This window comes from Trachymyrmex septentrionalis, unplaced genomic scaffold (genome assembly GCF_001594115.1).
Source record: "Trachymyrmex septentrionalis isolate Tsep2-gDNA-1 unplaced genomic scaffold, Tsep1.0 scaffold310, whole genome shotgun sequence".
NCBI lineage: Eukaryota > Metazoa > Arthropoda > Insecta > Hymenoptera > Formicidae > Trachymyrmex > Trachymyrmex septentrionalis.
Genome location: NW_017305475.1, coordinates 215767 through 231818, shown reverse-complemented (window position 1 = coordinate 231818; position 16052 = coordinate 215767). Strand labels below are relative to the sequence as shown.

The 16052-nt window shown below is 35.0% G+C and overlaps 3 protein-coding genes across 3 annotated transcripts in view; 2 read left to right on the top strand and 1 right to left on the bottom strand.

The window, feature by feature from the left end:
• The window catches only part of LOC108749741 (cytosolic Fe-S cluster assembly factor NUBP1 homolog), a 2610-nt gene extending 617 nt beyond the window's left edge, over positions 1 to 1993 (top strand). Inside the window, exons 2-7 of the mRNA XM_018488669.1 lie at positions 124 to 365; positions 965 to 1066; positions 1145 to 1235; positions 1340 to 1605; positions 1677 to 1863; positions 1941 to 1993. Coding sequence (XP_018344171.1) covers positions 124 to 365; positions 965 to 1066; positions 1145 to 1235; positions 1340 to 1605; positions 1677 to 1863; positions 1941 to 1993 — 941 coding nt within the window. The remainder of the gene's footprint in view (positions 1 to 123; positions 366 to 964; positions 1067 to 1144; positions 1236 to 1339; positions 1606 to 1676; positions 1864 to 1940) is intronic.
• Positions 1994 to 3031: 1038 nt separating this feature from the next.
• On the top strand, positions 3032 to 9946 carry LOC108749750 (lysosomal alpha-glucosidase-like). The gene is made up of 19 exons (XM_018488682.1): positions 3032 to 3195; positions 3391 to 3939; positions 4053 to 4367; positions 4516 to 4673; positions 4974 to 5148; positions 5234 to 5324; positions 5399 to 5567; positions 5636 to 5705; positions 5795 to 5899; positions 5973 to 6224; positions 6310 to 6512; positions 8054 to 8161; positions 8236 to 8413; positions 8509 to 8657; positions 8748 to 8832; positions 8915 to 9185; positions 9258 to 9454; positions 9550 to 9658; positions 9928 to 9946. Exons 2-18 carry the CDS (start codon positions 3448 to 3450, stop codon positions 9643 to 9645), a joined length of 3114 nt encoding a protein of 1037 aa, XP_018344184.1. The 5' UTR covers positions 3032 to 3195; positions 3391 to 3447; the 3' UTR covers positions 9646 to 9658; positions 9928 to 9946.
• Positions 9947 to 12292: 2346 nt separating this feature from the next.
• On the bottom strand, positions 12293 to 14570 carry LOC108749751 (zinc finger protein 37-like). Its single transcript, XM_018488683.1, has one exon. The coding sequence runs from the start codon at positions 14550 to 14552 to the stop codon at positions 12294 to 12296; it is 2259 nt and encodes a 752-aa protein (XP_018344185.1). The 5' UTR covers positions 14553 to 14570; the 3' UTR covers position 12293.
• Between the last annotated feature and the right edge of the window lie 1482 nt (positions 14571 to 16052).

Sequence of the window (16052 nt, the reverse complement as noted above, 5' to 3'; positions counted from 1 at the left end):
TATATATGTGTGTGTGTGTGTGTGTGTGTGTGTGTGTGTGTGTGTGTGTGTGTGTGTGTGTGTGTGTGTGTGTGTGTGTGTTATATAGAAAGTGCTCCAAATATTAACTTATAAAATTTTTAGATTGTCCTGGAACCCAGAGTGAGAGTGCTGGCAAAGCATCAGCTTGTGCGGGATGCCCGAATCAGTCGCTATGTTCTTCCGGAGCCACCAAGCAGCCAGATCCTGGTATTGCGCTTGTGAAAGAAAGACTTACTTCAGTGCGGAATAAGCTGCTAGTGCTTTCAGGCAAAGGAGGAGTAGGCAAAAGTACTGTGACATCATTACTATCCAGGTGTCTTGCAGCAAATAATTCTGACAGAAATGTAAGCATATAACTAATTATAACTGAAAAGGAAAATATTGTGTGATACAATTGTTTGGAACAAATACTCAATTTTTTTATCTTTTTGTTGGGTCTTATATGTTCTATGTATATTATGCCATGCTAATATAGATACCATATATTTTATTGTCACCTAAGTAATCTCACATTTATATAAAATTAAAAAGCAAGTTAATGTAATAACTCACTCTTTTGCCCATTCCAAGTACATCCATATGATTTTCAATATACATGTTGACATAGTGAACGCCTAGCAGCTATCTTGTATGAAATAACCTCAGACAGAGAATATCTATAGTCGACTAATGGCTATGTATGTCGTATCAACCAGTGCCAGTTCCTTATTGATTATCAGACTTTTAGTATTCTCATTCTTATTATTAGTATTTCAAGTCAGTATTTTAGTATTTCAGAGATATAAATACAGATACAATATAATTAAATTATATCTGTATTTATATTTTTGATATGAATATCACAACACCAAATATTATTTAATTAATCTTTGTGATATATATTGGAAAATTTGATTATATAAATTTTATTAGAGAGACATTTTAAATCTTGTATCTTATTTAGGTGGGAGTATTGGATATTGACATTTGTGGACCATCGCAGCCAAGGGTACTGGGAGCACTTGGTGAACAAGTTCATCAAAGTGGATCAGGATGGTCACCTGTAGTAAGTAAACTCTTTGAAGCAGAATTATTATACTATTAAAAAACCTGTCATATAACACTGTATATTATTTTGTTTTAGTATATCGAGGATAACTTATCACTAATGTCGATTGGTTTTTTGCTCAGCAGTCCAAGTGATGCAGTTATTTGGAGAGGACCAAAGAAGAATGGTATCGGTGTACTTTTAAGATTTCATCTTTTATAATTCTGATTATATTAATCTATATGGTTTTCATTGTAAATAGATTTAATAGATTTATCTGCATATCTTCAGGTATGATCAGACAATTTCTATCAGAAGTTGATTGGGGTAGCTTAGATTATCTCATTTTGGATACACCGCCTGGCACATCAGACGAACATTTGTCAGCTACGTCATATCTAAAAGGTGCCGGCATAACGGGTGCCATAATTGTCACGACACCACCACAAGTTGCTCTCTTGGATGTCAGGAAAGAAATAGACTTTTGCAGAAAAGTGAATATTCCAATCTTGGGTGTGGTTGAGAACATGAGTATCTTCATATGTCCTAAATGCAAAGTAAGGACAATGTGAATAGAACAAAAAAACAAAATGAAAGGATATAATTAATGAAACATCTTTGTACATAGAATAGCGCAGAAATATTCCCAGCTTTATCAGGTGGAGCACGAACGATGTCGAACGAATTAAATGTAGAGTTTTTAGGCTCGATACCTTTAGATCCGTTGCTAGCTAGATGTTGCGACGAGGGTAAAAATTTTCTGACGGAAATGCCAGATTCGCCAACCGTTAATGTTCTAAACGAAATTTGCAAGAGTAAGATTTTAATATATTTTGAAAGAAAATAAATTTGATTTTTCATCGGAATCACAACAAAATATTTTTGTTTTCAGGTATTATTCGAAAGTGTGAAGAAAAAGAGAATTGTCCCAATAATTCTCAGTAATAATGTAAAATCTTTTGTATAAAAATTTACTTGTATATTCGCTTGTTTTGCTGATTAAATCTATCATAAAGTTTCATTTTGTGTTAATATAACTTTTCATTTTAAAACTCCATACTTTGCTACTTTAATCAATGTAATTTATAGGTTCGAAGATATATAGTAATACAAAACTTGTCATATCTATTTGTTTTATTATATTATTTTAAAAAGATATGAGCAACATATAATGATATAAGTATTTTTGATAAACGTATAACGAAAAATTTTTGAGAGAAAAAACACTGATAAGCAGATATCGGACGAATTCCGACTCATTGTCAGCTTAAAGATAACTTTTTTTAACGACGTTTTTCTTGAATGTTTGACCGGTAAATAACACCGGTAACAATAGAGAGATTACAAATTTGCCTGTAATTTTTATAACAATTTCTATTTTGTTTTCTTACATATCTTCGAATATTGGAATTATGTAATATAATGTAAATATATTATAAAAATAATATAATGTAAAGGTACATATAATGTAAATATAAAGGTAATATAATGTAAATTGTAAAGGTTTGTTGTATCCTATTAAAGATATAAAAAGATCAATTTATCATTATTGTGATACATCCATGGATAGATTATCCATATCTTCCTTGGATAGGTCATCAATAAGAACTTTCTATTTTCGTTTTTATTCAATACCGAATGAAGACAGAATAATTTCTCTCTACATCGATAAGTTATCGATAAGTATTTTTCTTGAAAAATTCCTATATTTTACATTATGAATTTGATGGCCTAAACAAATATGATACATGTCTGACGCATGGCGTGAACAAATATGATATTGATACATGTCTGACGCACACGTTGCGTGAAAAACGATAAGATCCAATACACACGAGGCAAGACCTGGCAAGATCAGATGTTCATCATGCATAGCAGTCAGTGACATCGACAAAGTGCGGTTCAGGAGCGAGCGCGAGATTCTGTGCTCGAAAATAATACTGTAAGTTCTTTGTGCACAGTGATATTATTAGTAATATTATTTTCAGAAGTCTAGTGCGTATTTGTGCAATGGATACATATAATTCCGATTATTTGCAAGTTACATCAATCTGAATATATCTATAAAAAATATATTAAAATGCGTAGTATAAAACGCAATATATTTTTCGTGTAGAAATACATGCATTAGGACGATAACATTATCAGTAAGACGAACAAAATTACAATTTGCTCAAAAGCAGTCCATTAAAAATACTCATTTATATATATTTATATCTATTTAATTTTAGACTTGGTTAAAAAAACATTATTATTTTGTTCTACTGACAATAATGATTGTGTAGTTTTTGTACAAGTATGTTCACGTATAAATTGTTCATAATAATTCTTATCGCTTTCAGATACAACTTGTTAACGAGTTATTTGTGGCGGCAGAGTTTTACTCAAGGACTTGAAGAATGGCTGATGTAGAGGCAAATGGACAGGATGTTTCTGAAAAATCAGGATATTACAGTGCAACCAAAGATCGTCCAAACAAAATTATGGAGAAATTTAATACCATTGTGATTAAAACATTAAACAATAAATTCTATGAGCCATCAATGAAAAAACACGAAAAAGAAAAATTGAATCTTGATAAACGTTACAATATAAAACGTATGATAATGACGTTATTCTTGGGTCTCATCACAGCTTTATTGTTGTTTCATCTCGGTCTTCCATTATTATACGCGATTATAAATCCATTACGTACTATGAATAGTTACAATGCAGAAGTGGAATTTATGATTGATATAAATAACGATAGCATTGAGGAGACAAGATATCAGCATATATTAGTGGATACTCCTGATATATACATCGAACAAGAAACATATAATCATAAAATAGTATCTTTGAAGGAACAAAATAATTTATCTGAAGAAAACACAGCTTTTGCCAATGCTCAAGTAAACAAAATCTAAATCTCTTTATAGTCTTTATTATAAGAAAAACAAATAACATATTATGTCATTTATATTTGTATTTATTGCGTTATTATATTATATGCATATATTTAAAGCAGTGCAGCAACGTTCCTGAAATATTACGCTTTGATTGTCATCCAGAGGATGGAGCATCGCAACTTTCTTGCATAAATAGAGGATGTTGTTGGAATCCTCGTGAGAGTAATAAAAATGAGAAGACTATACCGCTATATACTCCTTACTGTTACTATCCCGATGGATGGAATCTGTATAAATATATTAACCACAGTCAGGATGGAAGTAACTTCTTGGGTTTTCTCAGTCAAGAAAAACAATCTGTGTACAAAAACAATGTACCCCTTATCAAGATAGAAGCCACAAGCATAAACAGCTCAATTCTGCGTGTAAAGGTATAATAAAAATTTACAGAATATTTCAAGCCGTGCGGCACACGATGCTCGTTTTCCAGCTAGCAATCCAGCAGGAAAACAAGCATCGTGTACCGCTGGTTTAAGTTTTGTATCGCACTATAATAAAAAAATAACATACAATTTTTAGATATATGATCCCTTTAAAACGCGTTATGAACCACCATGGCCAATTAGGTCGGATCCGAAGCCATTTTTATATCAAGTTGTTGACACGAAATATCAATTTAATAGCGATGATGTAAAACCTGGCTTTAAAGTTAATAGAGTCAGTGATGGCACAACATTGTAAGTATAAATTACTTTGTATGTTGTATTTAGAATATTATCTATACTCAGTAAAAGCATCAATTAATAGTCATACGACATCAATGTAACCATACACTTAACAATATAAGTATAATATGATATGTTATATATAACAGTTATATTGAATGAAATTATAACATTGATGTCATATTGTTGTTAGTTGATATTTAATGGGTAAGGTTTTAATGAAATCGTAAAAATTAAGTTTTTTTAATTTTGATTGCTAAACAAAGTTATGAAAATTATTTATATTACTTTTCTAATATACTCTGTATGCAGATTTAATTCCATTGGGATTGGAGGTTTTATATTTGCTGATCAGTTTCTACAAATAAGCTCATTGTTACCAACAAGTAACATTTATGGCATTGGCGGGCATCAATCGAGCTTAAAATTAAATGCTAATTGGCAAATCTTCACTCTATTTAATACAGATCAACCACCAATAGAAAATGTACGTTGGTCAATTTTATCATACGCATGACAAATGGATTATTACTGCATATTGCAAATAATATCTCTTCTATTTATCTAATTAGGCAAATCTATATGGATCTCATCCATTTTATATTGTTATGGAGGAATCTGGAATGGCTCATGGAGTTTTGTTTTTAAACAGTAATGCTATGGGTACGCTTTTTACTTTTTCTAAAACAGATATATGACATATAATTTTCTTTTCTAAATAATTTCATGTATTTTAGATGTGATACTGCAGCCTACACCGGCTATAACGTTTAGAACAATCGGTGGTATTTTTGATATTTACTTTTTCCTGGGACCGACTCCAGCTGATGTAGTGAAACAATATTCTGAAATTGTCGGCAAACCATTTATGCCACCCTATTGGTCGCTTGGTTTCCATTTATGCAGGTATTATATCAGTATAAAATAATATTTTCAACATGCGATTTTACATTAACATTTTGTACCTCGATTAGATATGGATATAAATCGCTGGAAAATACTAAAGCAGTATGGAGCAGAACAAGAACAGCTGGAATCCCATTTGTAATGTTTACTTTTATAACGTTTTTAAAACTTTTATAACATTTCAAAATATAAGCTATACATTAGCATGAATTATATTGTGTTTATAGGATACTCAATGGAATGATCTCGATTATATGGACAAAAATAATGATTTTACATATAATAAAAAGAAATTTAAAGATTTACCTAAGTTTGTAGAAGAAATTCATTCGGTATAGTATACTTATATACAAGATTATCAATCGATAAGTCAACATACATTACAGCAATTGTTTTCTATTTTAGGCAGGAATGCATTATATACCCATAATTGATGCTGGCATATCCGGAGATAATGATTCTTATCTGCCTTATGATGAAGGAATAAAACAAGACATATTCGTAAAAGATGGTGAATCCGACAAACCTTTCATCGGTAAAGTTTGGAATCGTTTTTCCACGGTATGGCCCGATTTCACAAATCCTAAAACTATGATCTATTATGCAAATATGATGGGCGATATGCATAATAATTTTGCGTACGATGGTGCATGGATTGTAAGTATGTTAAAAATTACTGTTAAAAATTACTTCAATATTATCGAGTTATTTTTAAACTACTTTAAATTTTTTAATCATCAAGGATATGAACGAACCATCCAATTTTTACAATGGTAATAAGAATGGTTGTACACATAATAATTTAGATTATCCCGAATATATTCCCAATGTTGTTGGCGGTTTGCTCGCTACGAAAACTCTTTGCATGAATGCGAAACATTATTTGGGCATTCATTATAATCTTCATAATACTTATGGAATGAGCCAAGCGATTACCACAAATTAGTAAGTAAAAAAACTAATTTATAAAGAACTTAAGATTTATAATATAAAAATATATAAAGAAAAAAACCGATCAAAGACGTGCTAATAAATTAGGATGTTTATACAAAGTATCCCAGAAACAGGTGGCCAAACTTTGATGATATCATATTCTATCGCTATCGCGATAGAAATAATTCACATGATTTCAATCTATCAGAAATCAAATACATTAGATATTTCTATCGCTATTCCTTCGCATTGTGTCTGGGGCTTAAGGACGAAAAAAGGTCATATAAACATAGACCTGGAAATTCTTTCTTTTTAAGATAAAAACACTATATTTGCGAGATAATACTTTAAAGATTTGTAACTTATTTGAAGAAATGTATTCTTTGTAGGGCATCGTCTTTGCCGAAGTCTTTGAAGTTTTACGATACAGAGTACACTGAGCTTTTCTGCAGTTTCCGTTAGTTCGCCCATACATGAAATTTCCATTCGATATTGGAATAAATTATCTTGATAACACTATCTTAACTATACAACGTTTAGGAACTACAATAATTTACTATGATAAGCTATCTTCATGACAGTATTACTTACTCATAATATTCATGTAATATCTGTCTAGATAAATTTTTGAGATAAACAAAAAGTGTTTCAAAAAGGAAAAGTTTCTAGACCTACAACTTTTTTTCATTCTTAGGAATCGTAGAATATGATACTAAAACTAAATTATAAATAAAATAATATTAATTAAATTTAATATTTAACAAATATTAAAATAAGCGAAACTAGTTACAATTTTATAAAATCTTTATTAGTCGCGTAAAGTTAACGTTATAAATTAATTAAAATATAAATAATCAAAAAGAATAAAGTCACGGAAAATTTATATTGATTACGTTTAGATGCAATCAATTCATAATGTCTCGCAGTTACGAACAAAACTTGATTGCTCTTTTGATATCTCTTGATCAGTTAAAATTTCAATCTTCAATTAATCAATTTTAACAAATGAGATAAGCTATGGTACATAGCTACTACAATTTCCACATCAGATATTGTCAACGGTTGGAAAACGAAATTACAAACAATCATATATAAATTGTGACCAATCAACTATGGAATAAGATATTGTAAAAATTTTTTACTTCTTATATTAGCAACGGTTGAGAACGCAGTCCGTCATGTTTGTGACGTTATTGTTTTGTGGTTGCGAGATTATGGATTGACTGCATCTATATTGGATGTAATTATTATAATTTTTCGTGACTTTTTACTTTTTTTGATTTTTGATTATTTATATTTTAATTAATTTGTAATGTAAATTTTATGCGATTGATGAAGACTTGTAAAGTTAAAACTAGTTCCGCTTATTTTAATGTATAAATTAATTATGTATACATTAAACATTAAATTTAATTGATATTATAACATCCTAATTTATTAGCTCGTCTTTGGTCGGTTTTTCTTTATATATTTTTATATTGTAATTTCAATAACAAGCAGATTATTATTGTTCTATCTTCTAAGAATTTATCCTATTTCAAACTATGTGCAAGTGCTCTTAGGAAAATTAGGCTAAAGAGACCATTTATAATATCACGTTCGACATGGGTAGGACATGGTCATTATGCGGGTCATTGGACAGGTGACATTTATTCATCATGGTAATTAGAATCCATCTTAATGTACATCTTATCATACTTTCGTTATGTAACTAATTAAAAAATTATTTTATCAGGCATGATTTAAAGATGAGTATTCCAGCTATTTTATCATTCAATTTTTACCAAATTCCAATGGTGGGCGCAGATATTTGCGGTTTTAATGGAAACACAACCACTGCATTGTGCAATCGTTGGATGCAACTTGGTGCTTTTTATCCATTTTCTCGAAATCATAATTCTGATGATACAATTGTAAGTGCCAATGCATCGCTACATAATTTCAATAATTATTGAATTTGAAGTATTCTCAATATAATATATAAATGTATTAATATATATGTACATAGGAGCAAGATCCAGTTGCTATGGGCGATTTGGTTGTACAATCGTCAAAAAATTCTCTCAAAATACGTTATCGATTTTTACCATATTTGTACACTTTATTCTTCAGAGCACATAAATTTGGGGAAACCGTGGCACGGCCACTTTTCTTTGAGTACGTATCGATGCTTTGTGTCGTACCTATATTGTGAATAATATTTTATATGCGTACATACATATATATATATAAAATGAATGTTAATAGATTTACCGAAGATCGGCGAACTTACGACATTGATAAACAATTTCTTTGGGGAAATTCGCTTATGATTAATCCAGTTCTCGAAGAAGTATATCATCAATTTATTTTATTATTTACATAATATGATACGCTGTGACATTTAGTTAATCGCGTTGATTTATATTTTGCAGAACAAAACTGCGGTAACTGTTTATGTACCACGAGGATTGTGGTACGATTATTATACCTTCAATTCCTATTTCTCCGTTGGAAAACATTATACCTTTCCTGCACCGATTGACAAAATACCATTATTGATTCGTGCAGGTTCGATTCTTCCAGCACAGGAACCGGGTGTAACAACCACAGAGAGCAGAAAAAACAATTTTGAATTAATAGTAACATTGAATGAAACTAAAAATGCTATAGGAGAATTGTATTGGGACGATGGTGACAGCTTAGGTAAAACATATCTTGTATTAAATGATTGTATATTAAATTGTATCTTGACTGCTAATTATTTTTAATGTATAGATTCCATAAAAAAGAAAGAATATTTGTGGCTGTCTTTCATTGCAAATCAATCAAGTTTATTGAATATGGAAATGGATAAAGGTTCTTTTAATGAGGAGGTAATACTAGGAACAGTACAGATTTTTGGATTACGACCAGTCATCACAGTGTTCCTAAATAATAATGAGATAGAATTTTCATTTAATCTTTCCACATCGGTAAGTGTTTTATTAAATAATGATGAATACCTGAATAACGAAAGTAAAACGGCATAATAAAAAGTGAATTTTTAAATATATAAAAATTATTTCAGAGCTTACATATTACTGGTTTGCAAGTGGATATGAGACAACCATTCATATTTAACTGGATATTTGAAGAATCTATTTTCAATATTAATTATACGTAAATTTTCTATCGCGGTCTCATGACTTGATATAAGTGATAAAAATGCTCCACGTATTTTTTTTATAGATAATAATAGATACCTTACTTTAAGTTGCTATATTTTTCTTATACAAATAGCGTGTGAAAAATAAAACAATTTAAATCACTGTTTATACAAATATTTACATATATATATATGTGTATATATATATATATATATATATACATACATATAATGCATATTATATATACATATAATGCATATTAAAATGCATTATTAATCTCTATTCATAAAAATAAAAAGGAAAGTGATGTTAACGAAGGAAACCAGCAAATAAAGAAACGTGTTTATTCAAATTGTCTTCTCCCACACATCGCACATTATATTAATGTACAAATATGACTATGTTTAGTTTATGGCACTAAAGGAAAACAATAAGTAGCATCCCGATTTCATCGATGCCGAAAAGAAAATGTGATTCGAATATTAATTTTCGTGATCTTATGCAAAAAAAAATTCGCGAAAGACACAAGACAATCATTCTCGAGAGCGCTATTTACTTGATTTGGCATCATAACTCAAAATCATCGAGTTAGTGGATTTCGTTGTGAGAAGCTACGCTTCCTGTCGACCATTCGAAATGGCTCTTTTCCGACCTCGATCTATATTCGAAGTGCACTCCGACCCGCATTTGCATCCACAACCGAAGTATAGATTTCGATCTTTCGAATAAATTTGAAAATGCTAAGTCACTGCGTACGCCAATACATTCGAGCTCATGTTAATACATTAAGGTGCGTCACACGTTACTCATATCGCTCCCTTACTTTTTCTCTTGTTTTACAGGCGCAAAATATACCTCGGTGCCTACAATAAAATAGAAATTATATAAAACGTAACGATACATACAGTACGATGTATTTGGCAATGAAAGGAACAAAGTCTTTGGATTATTCTTGCGCGCCGAAAAGAAAGCTCAGAAAACAAATTTCTTTTCAAGCAACAGCTTCAAGTATTGCAAACGATTATATCGCACAAAATAGCACCTCCGATTGCAATATTTTTTACTATTTTTATCCAAACGCACTATTGAGAAATATCCTCATGGTATGTCGAGGAAAGGAACTTTGCGTATAAGAATACCAAGTCAATTTTGATTTTATACGATAACAAAAATGTCTTCGTCTATAAAAAGAATTATTTGCATCAATCTAACATTACAATAAATTTATATTACTGTAAAATTCGAGTTTCGTTCATTAAAATAAATTGCTATTACTTTTCTGGAATTTAGCATCTTTAGAATCAAAAAAAAGATAATATGTTCCTCTCCCCTCGCGGCTCCATCAGCATATATTCATCTAATACCAATATATATATGTATATAAGTATATATATATGTGTGTATATGGATATAATATATATCTTTCTTCTCTTCAATGACTAATATATACTAAACTTGTAACCTTCGTTCATTATTGTCTGCTCACATTTACTATGACTATCTAAAATGATGGCACGCCAACATGTTTACTCATCCGCGGCCAATCAAGCCCTCAATTACGCGCGAGTGCATGTATAAGTGAGATAAATAACGAATAATAGTATCAACTACAATGGGAACGTCGCGTAGGACTGTCGAATATCAATTTTCCGCGGACGCGTCCGTGAACACATTTATATATAACAAAATCTCATAATATTAAATTTATAAATGTGTATGTGTATATATATATAGATATGTATATAGATGTCTTTATAAATATATAGGATAATATAACGATTACGCATGAAAAAACATAATTGCAAATGACTCGTGCTAGCCTCATTTCTGGTTTTCTTTTGGTATCTATACGATTGACGAACAGTCGTGCTTATGATTAAAATGTATGTGTTAAATTGATTCTCCGTCATTCGCCAACGTGTGTATGCGTGTTTTTAACAAATATGGCAAGAGAACGTCTAATTCTACCTCAGTCGCCGAAGAAGCGCGACAGTTTGTTTCCGTTTGAGAGAAACACGCTGGGCTTTCATTATTTAAATTCGACAATACATATTCTACTCCGATGCGATTTATCTTACGCTACAATCAAATAAAAGGATTTACTTAACTCCCCTAAATCACACGGTCTACTCACTGGTTTAGTATGGCAAGTATTATGACACATGGCACCATAAAAATTAACATTCGTTAATTATTTTAGATCAGATATCACACGGAAACTTCCTTGATATCACCTTGACCGTTTTATCTTCGATTGATGCGATTAGAAATGACTAAATATATATATATAGAATTCTCTTGAAAATCGTCATTAATCTTCATAATTAAAGGTAATGAATAGAGATCATGTCATGATCGCGTTACAAATGCCCGGCATTCTATTTAGTTTCTTAAAAGATTTTTATAATTATAAATTATAAATTATAAACGTAAAAAAAGAACAAAAAACATAAAAATTGTAGATAAAAAGTCTCGTGTAAAGTTGGATGAAAAAAATATTAAGGAAAATTTAGTTTCGAACAAAATAATTAAATTTTGATGTAAATTTTGATATAGTTAAGACCAAGTGTAAAAAAGGTGAGATGACTTTATACTATTGATTTTATCTCACTCTTTTCTAATCTTTACGCAAAGGATAATAAAACTATTATTAATGGACAAACGTTTACGTAGCTGTGAGCGTCTCCAGAATATCTTCGGGCGATTTTTTCATCTTACGGAAATTCTCCCAATGCTCCTTCGGTACTGTCCATTCTAGAAAAATTTCTAAGTTTCGAGTGAGAGCCTCAAGCTCGGACAAACCGCTCCTCGTGACCGGTTCTTTGCCAGCAGACACCAGGGAATCCTGAAGAACGTCATCGATAAGACGTTTACCGAAGCCGAGCTCGTCCAACCGCTCCTGCTTGCTGATCCTCTTCAACAGCACTGCCAACAGCAACCGCATCTTCTCCACCGTCATCAGTTTATATTTCGCAGTGACAGAAGTCTTCTCAACGATCTCGGAGCAGCCAGTCGGTTTGCCGACTGGGACGCCACCATCGTCGTCCTCCACCTCCATATCTGGATGACAAGTCTTCTCATGACTTTCCAGGTCGCTTTTGATCCTGAAAAAGCTCTTGCAACGTTTGCAACCGTATGGATCGTTCCTGCCATGTATGCACTTCATATGCTTCTTCCAATGTGGCAGTTGAGTGAAGCCGGCATTGCATTCGGGACACTTAAACGGCCGTTCCCCGGTATGACGTCGAGTGTGCAGCTTCAGAGCGGTCGAATGAGCGAAAGCTTGCCAGCAGACTAGACAGCGAAACGGCCGCTGGCCAGAATGGGTCCTTTGGTGCACGGTCAATTGGGACTTTTGAGCAAATCGTTGGCCGCATGTAGCACAACCGTGCGGACGGTCGCGCGCATGTGTCCTCATGTGTTGCGGTAGGTGGCCCTTAAAGGTCTTGTTGCAGATAGCGCAAAGGAATGACTTGACGTCACGGTGCAGGCATTCCAGATGTTTCTTCAGGGCGTCGCGTCGCACAAAAGCGCGTCCGCATAAGTCACACTTGTGATCCTTCTGGCCGTTGTGACGTTTCAAGTGTAGTGACAGATTGGCCGCGCATGTGAAGGTGTTGGAGCACAGCTTGCAGTGGAACGGCCTGACCTGGCTGTGCGTGCGACGGTGCTGTACCAACTGGCCACCTCGCGCGAAACTTTTATCGCACTCCGGGCACTTGTACGGTTTGAAGCCGGTGTGTGTGCGGACATGCAGTTTCAACCGTTCCTTTAATGGAAACTCCTTGCCGCACTCGTCGCACTTGTATACCGGTCCGGCACCGTGTACCACTTTGTAGTGATTTCGCAAACCACCGCTACCCTTGAAACGCGCGTCGCATATGACACAGCAGTATTTCTTCTGAGAGTTCTGTTGATCCTTCAATTGTCTGGTCTTCTCGTGATCAGTTCGCTTCCTCTTCGTCTTTTTCGTTTCCGCAGCAGCAGAGGAGGTGCCAATGTGCTCTACAATTTTGATCTTTGATTCGTCGGAACCCACAACGTTATTATTTTCGCGCTCGAGCAAATAATTCGCTTGAATGATGGCATCGATCTTCAATCTCAGCTCCTTTTCGGGAATTTCTTTCTCAGTAATGTCATCTACTTTGAATTTTTCTTTCTCCAAGTTATCTACGTTAGAGACCTTTTCAACGAACGTGCCTTTTCCATCAAATAATTCTCCATCCGTGGTGGGATAATCCTCACAAAAATCCCTATGATTCATCGCACCTAGTTCCTCTGGCTCCAAACTCGAGCACGGATCCAACGGTTCCCGTCTATATACGTAAATCTCGCCCTTAAAGCAGTCTTTCTTTTCCAGGTCCAAGTACAATTGTTCGTCCTCATCTTCTTCATCACAGTGATGTTCGAATTCTTCGTCGCATTCAGTAGTATTCTTCCTAATCGATTTCTCATTCATTCCATAATTACCTTCCCTGTCGTCATCCCTGTTCTTACTTGACGAGCTCGTCAGTTTCCTCTTCGGCGCTTTCACGTGACCGATCTTGCTATTGTTACGCACTTTCTTCTCCGGCACCCCGCTGTTTTTCTCTTCAAAAAAATCTACGTTTTTAGCATTGTTCTTGATTTCTTTCGTTTTTTTGCGACAAACCTCCACTCGTCGATGCTTGCTGCTCCGACGTTCCAATTGTTCGACGTTCTTGCAGAAGTTGAATTCCCGCAGGTCAAAGCTGTCGCCATCGCTGCAGTCGCCCGAGAGACTCCTGAGTGCTCTCAGAGCATCAGTCGCGTCGGTATCCTTGAAGACATTTTCTCTGATATGCGATTGCTTCACTGGCAGCAATTCAGTCAGCTGCACGTCTTCCTGCGGCTGCTCGGGCCCAGTTACATTATTCAAAATCGTTTGCTGCTGCATGCTAATCATCGCGCCGTGCGTTCCGAACCAGGCAGCCCGAACTCCGATAACGCCTCGAGAGACTTCGACGCTCGCTTCGATTATCTCTGCATACTGTATGTACGTGTTGATCGCCCGCTTTAAAATAACTCACATTGATCATCGCGTCTTTCTTCGATCAAACTTGTAAGCATGCGCCGCTACCTCGAAGGAACATGTCAATAGGTACATTCGACAACGTGCAATACAAGTTCGATGCGATATAAGAGATTCTACTAATCGCGAATTATTCAATCTGTGAATTTATTATCCATATAATTCACCATATCTCCATATCAAACCGAATCAAGTCGCCAAGCATCGATGTCGCTTCACATTCCGAACATGGTGATCGAACACCATGGTGTGCGGGACGCAACCGTGACCCCGATCATTATCAACGACGGAGCAAAGAGTTTGAAAAAAATCCACCAGTTTTAGATTATCTATTCTAGAGTCGCCGAACTGTCTTCATGACCAGTACCGGGCATTGCCAGATTCGAACTGGTAGCGGCGTGGTCTTTCTCGAGGAAAACTCCAGATTCGTCTTTTATCAGCATGACGAGGTCGGAGAGAGCAAGAGAACAAGAGAGGCGGAGAGGAGAGAAGAGGTGCGCATACGCATAGGCGTTTATAAAATGCGGTCCGCTTATCGTGCTCTTATCGTCCCGATATACTTCGCCTGCACCCCCCTCCGCCTCGAACCGCCTGCGGGTTTTTCCCCGTCCCCCGGTGACGATGACGAACTCACGACGCGGTGCCGAGCGGAGTCGAGCTCTCCGCGAGATCGCGCCCGGGCAGCTCGGTTCCGGAAGTGCGGTCCAGTGCGGGCGTTGGAATCACCGTGTTGTACACCCGGCCTCTGCCGGCTCTGCCAGGAGAAACCGGAAGTCTTCCCCAAATGATGGTAGCAGCAGCCCGTTTCTCGTCGACGCGACGATCGACTGACGACGGGGAACAGGAGGGCTTTTCCTCTTTCGACGCGGAGGGCGCCGTTGCTCTCTCTCTGGGAACGACCGTACAATTGCGCTCGCGCCTTTTTCCACGCAAGCGCAATCCTCGGTCGATATCAGCCCCGATGCAACCCCTCCCGACGATAACCGGTGCTCCTCTTCCTCTCTTCCACCCCTGCTCGCTTCTGAACCCCCTCGATTCTGTCGCCCTTCCGCGTTCTTCCAGACGGATTCTACCCTTGCTTCCGCGCGACTATCACCTTCTTTTCTTCCTTCCTTCCTTCCTTCCTTCCTTCCTTCCTTCCTTCCTTCTTTCTTTTTTGCCGTCTGCGACTTCTCACCTTTTTCACCCTGCTGTTTGCCTGAACAGAGCACTTACCATCGCTTTACTTCAATGCTAATTCATTTCGGGGGCTCCGAATAGAATCGAAAATTTGGACACGTATCTCGCGACTGATCCCGTTTGTTTTCTTTTCGTTGGTTTTCATTAATTTTAACATGTAAATGACGTTTGAATCTCCATAGAATATTCTTCTTT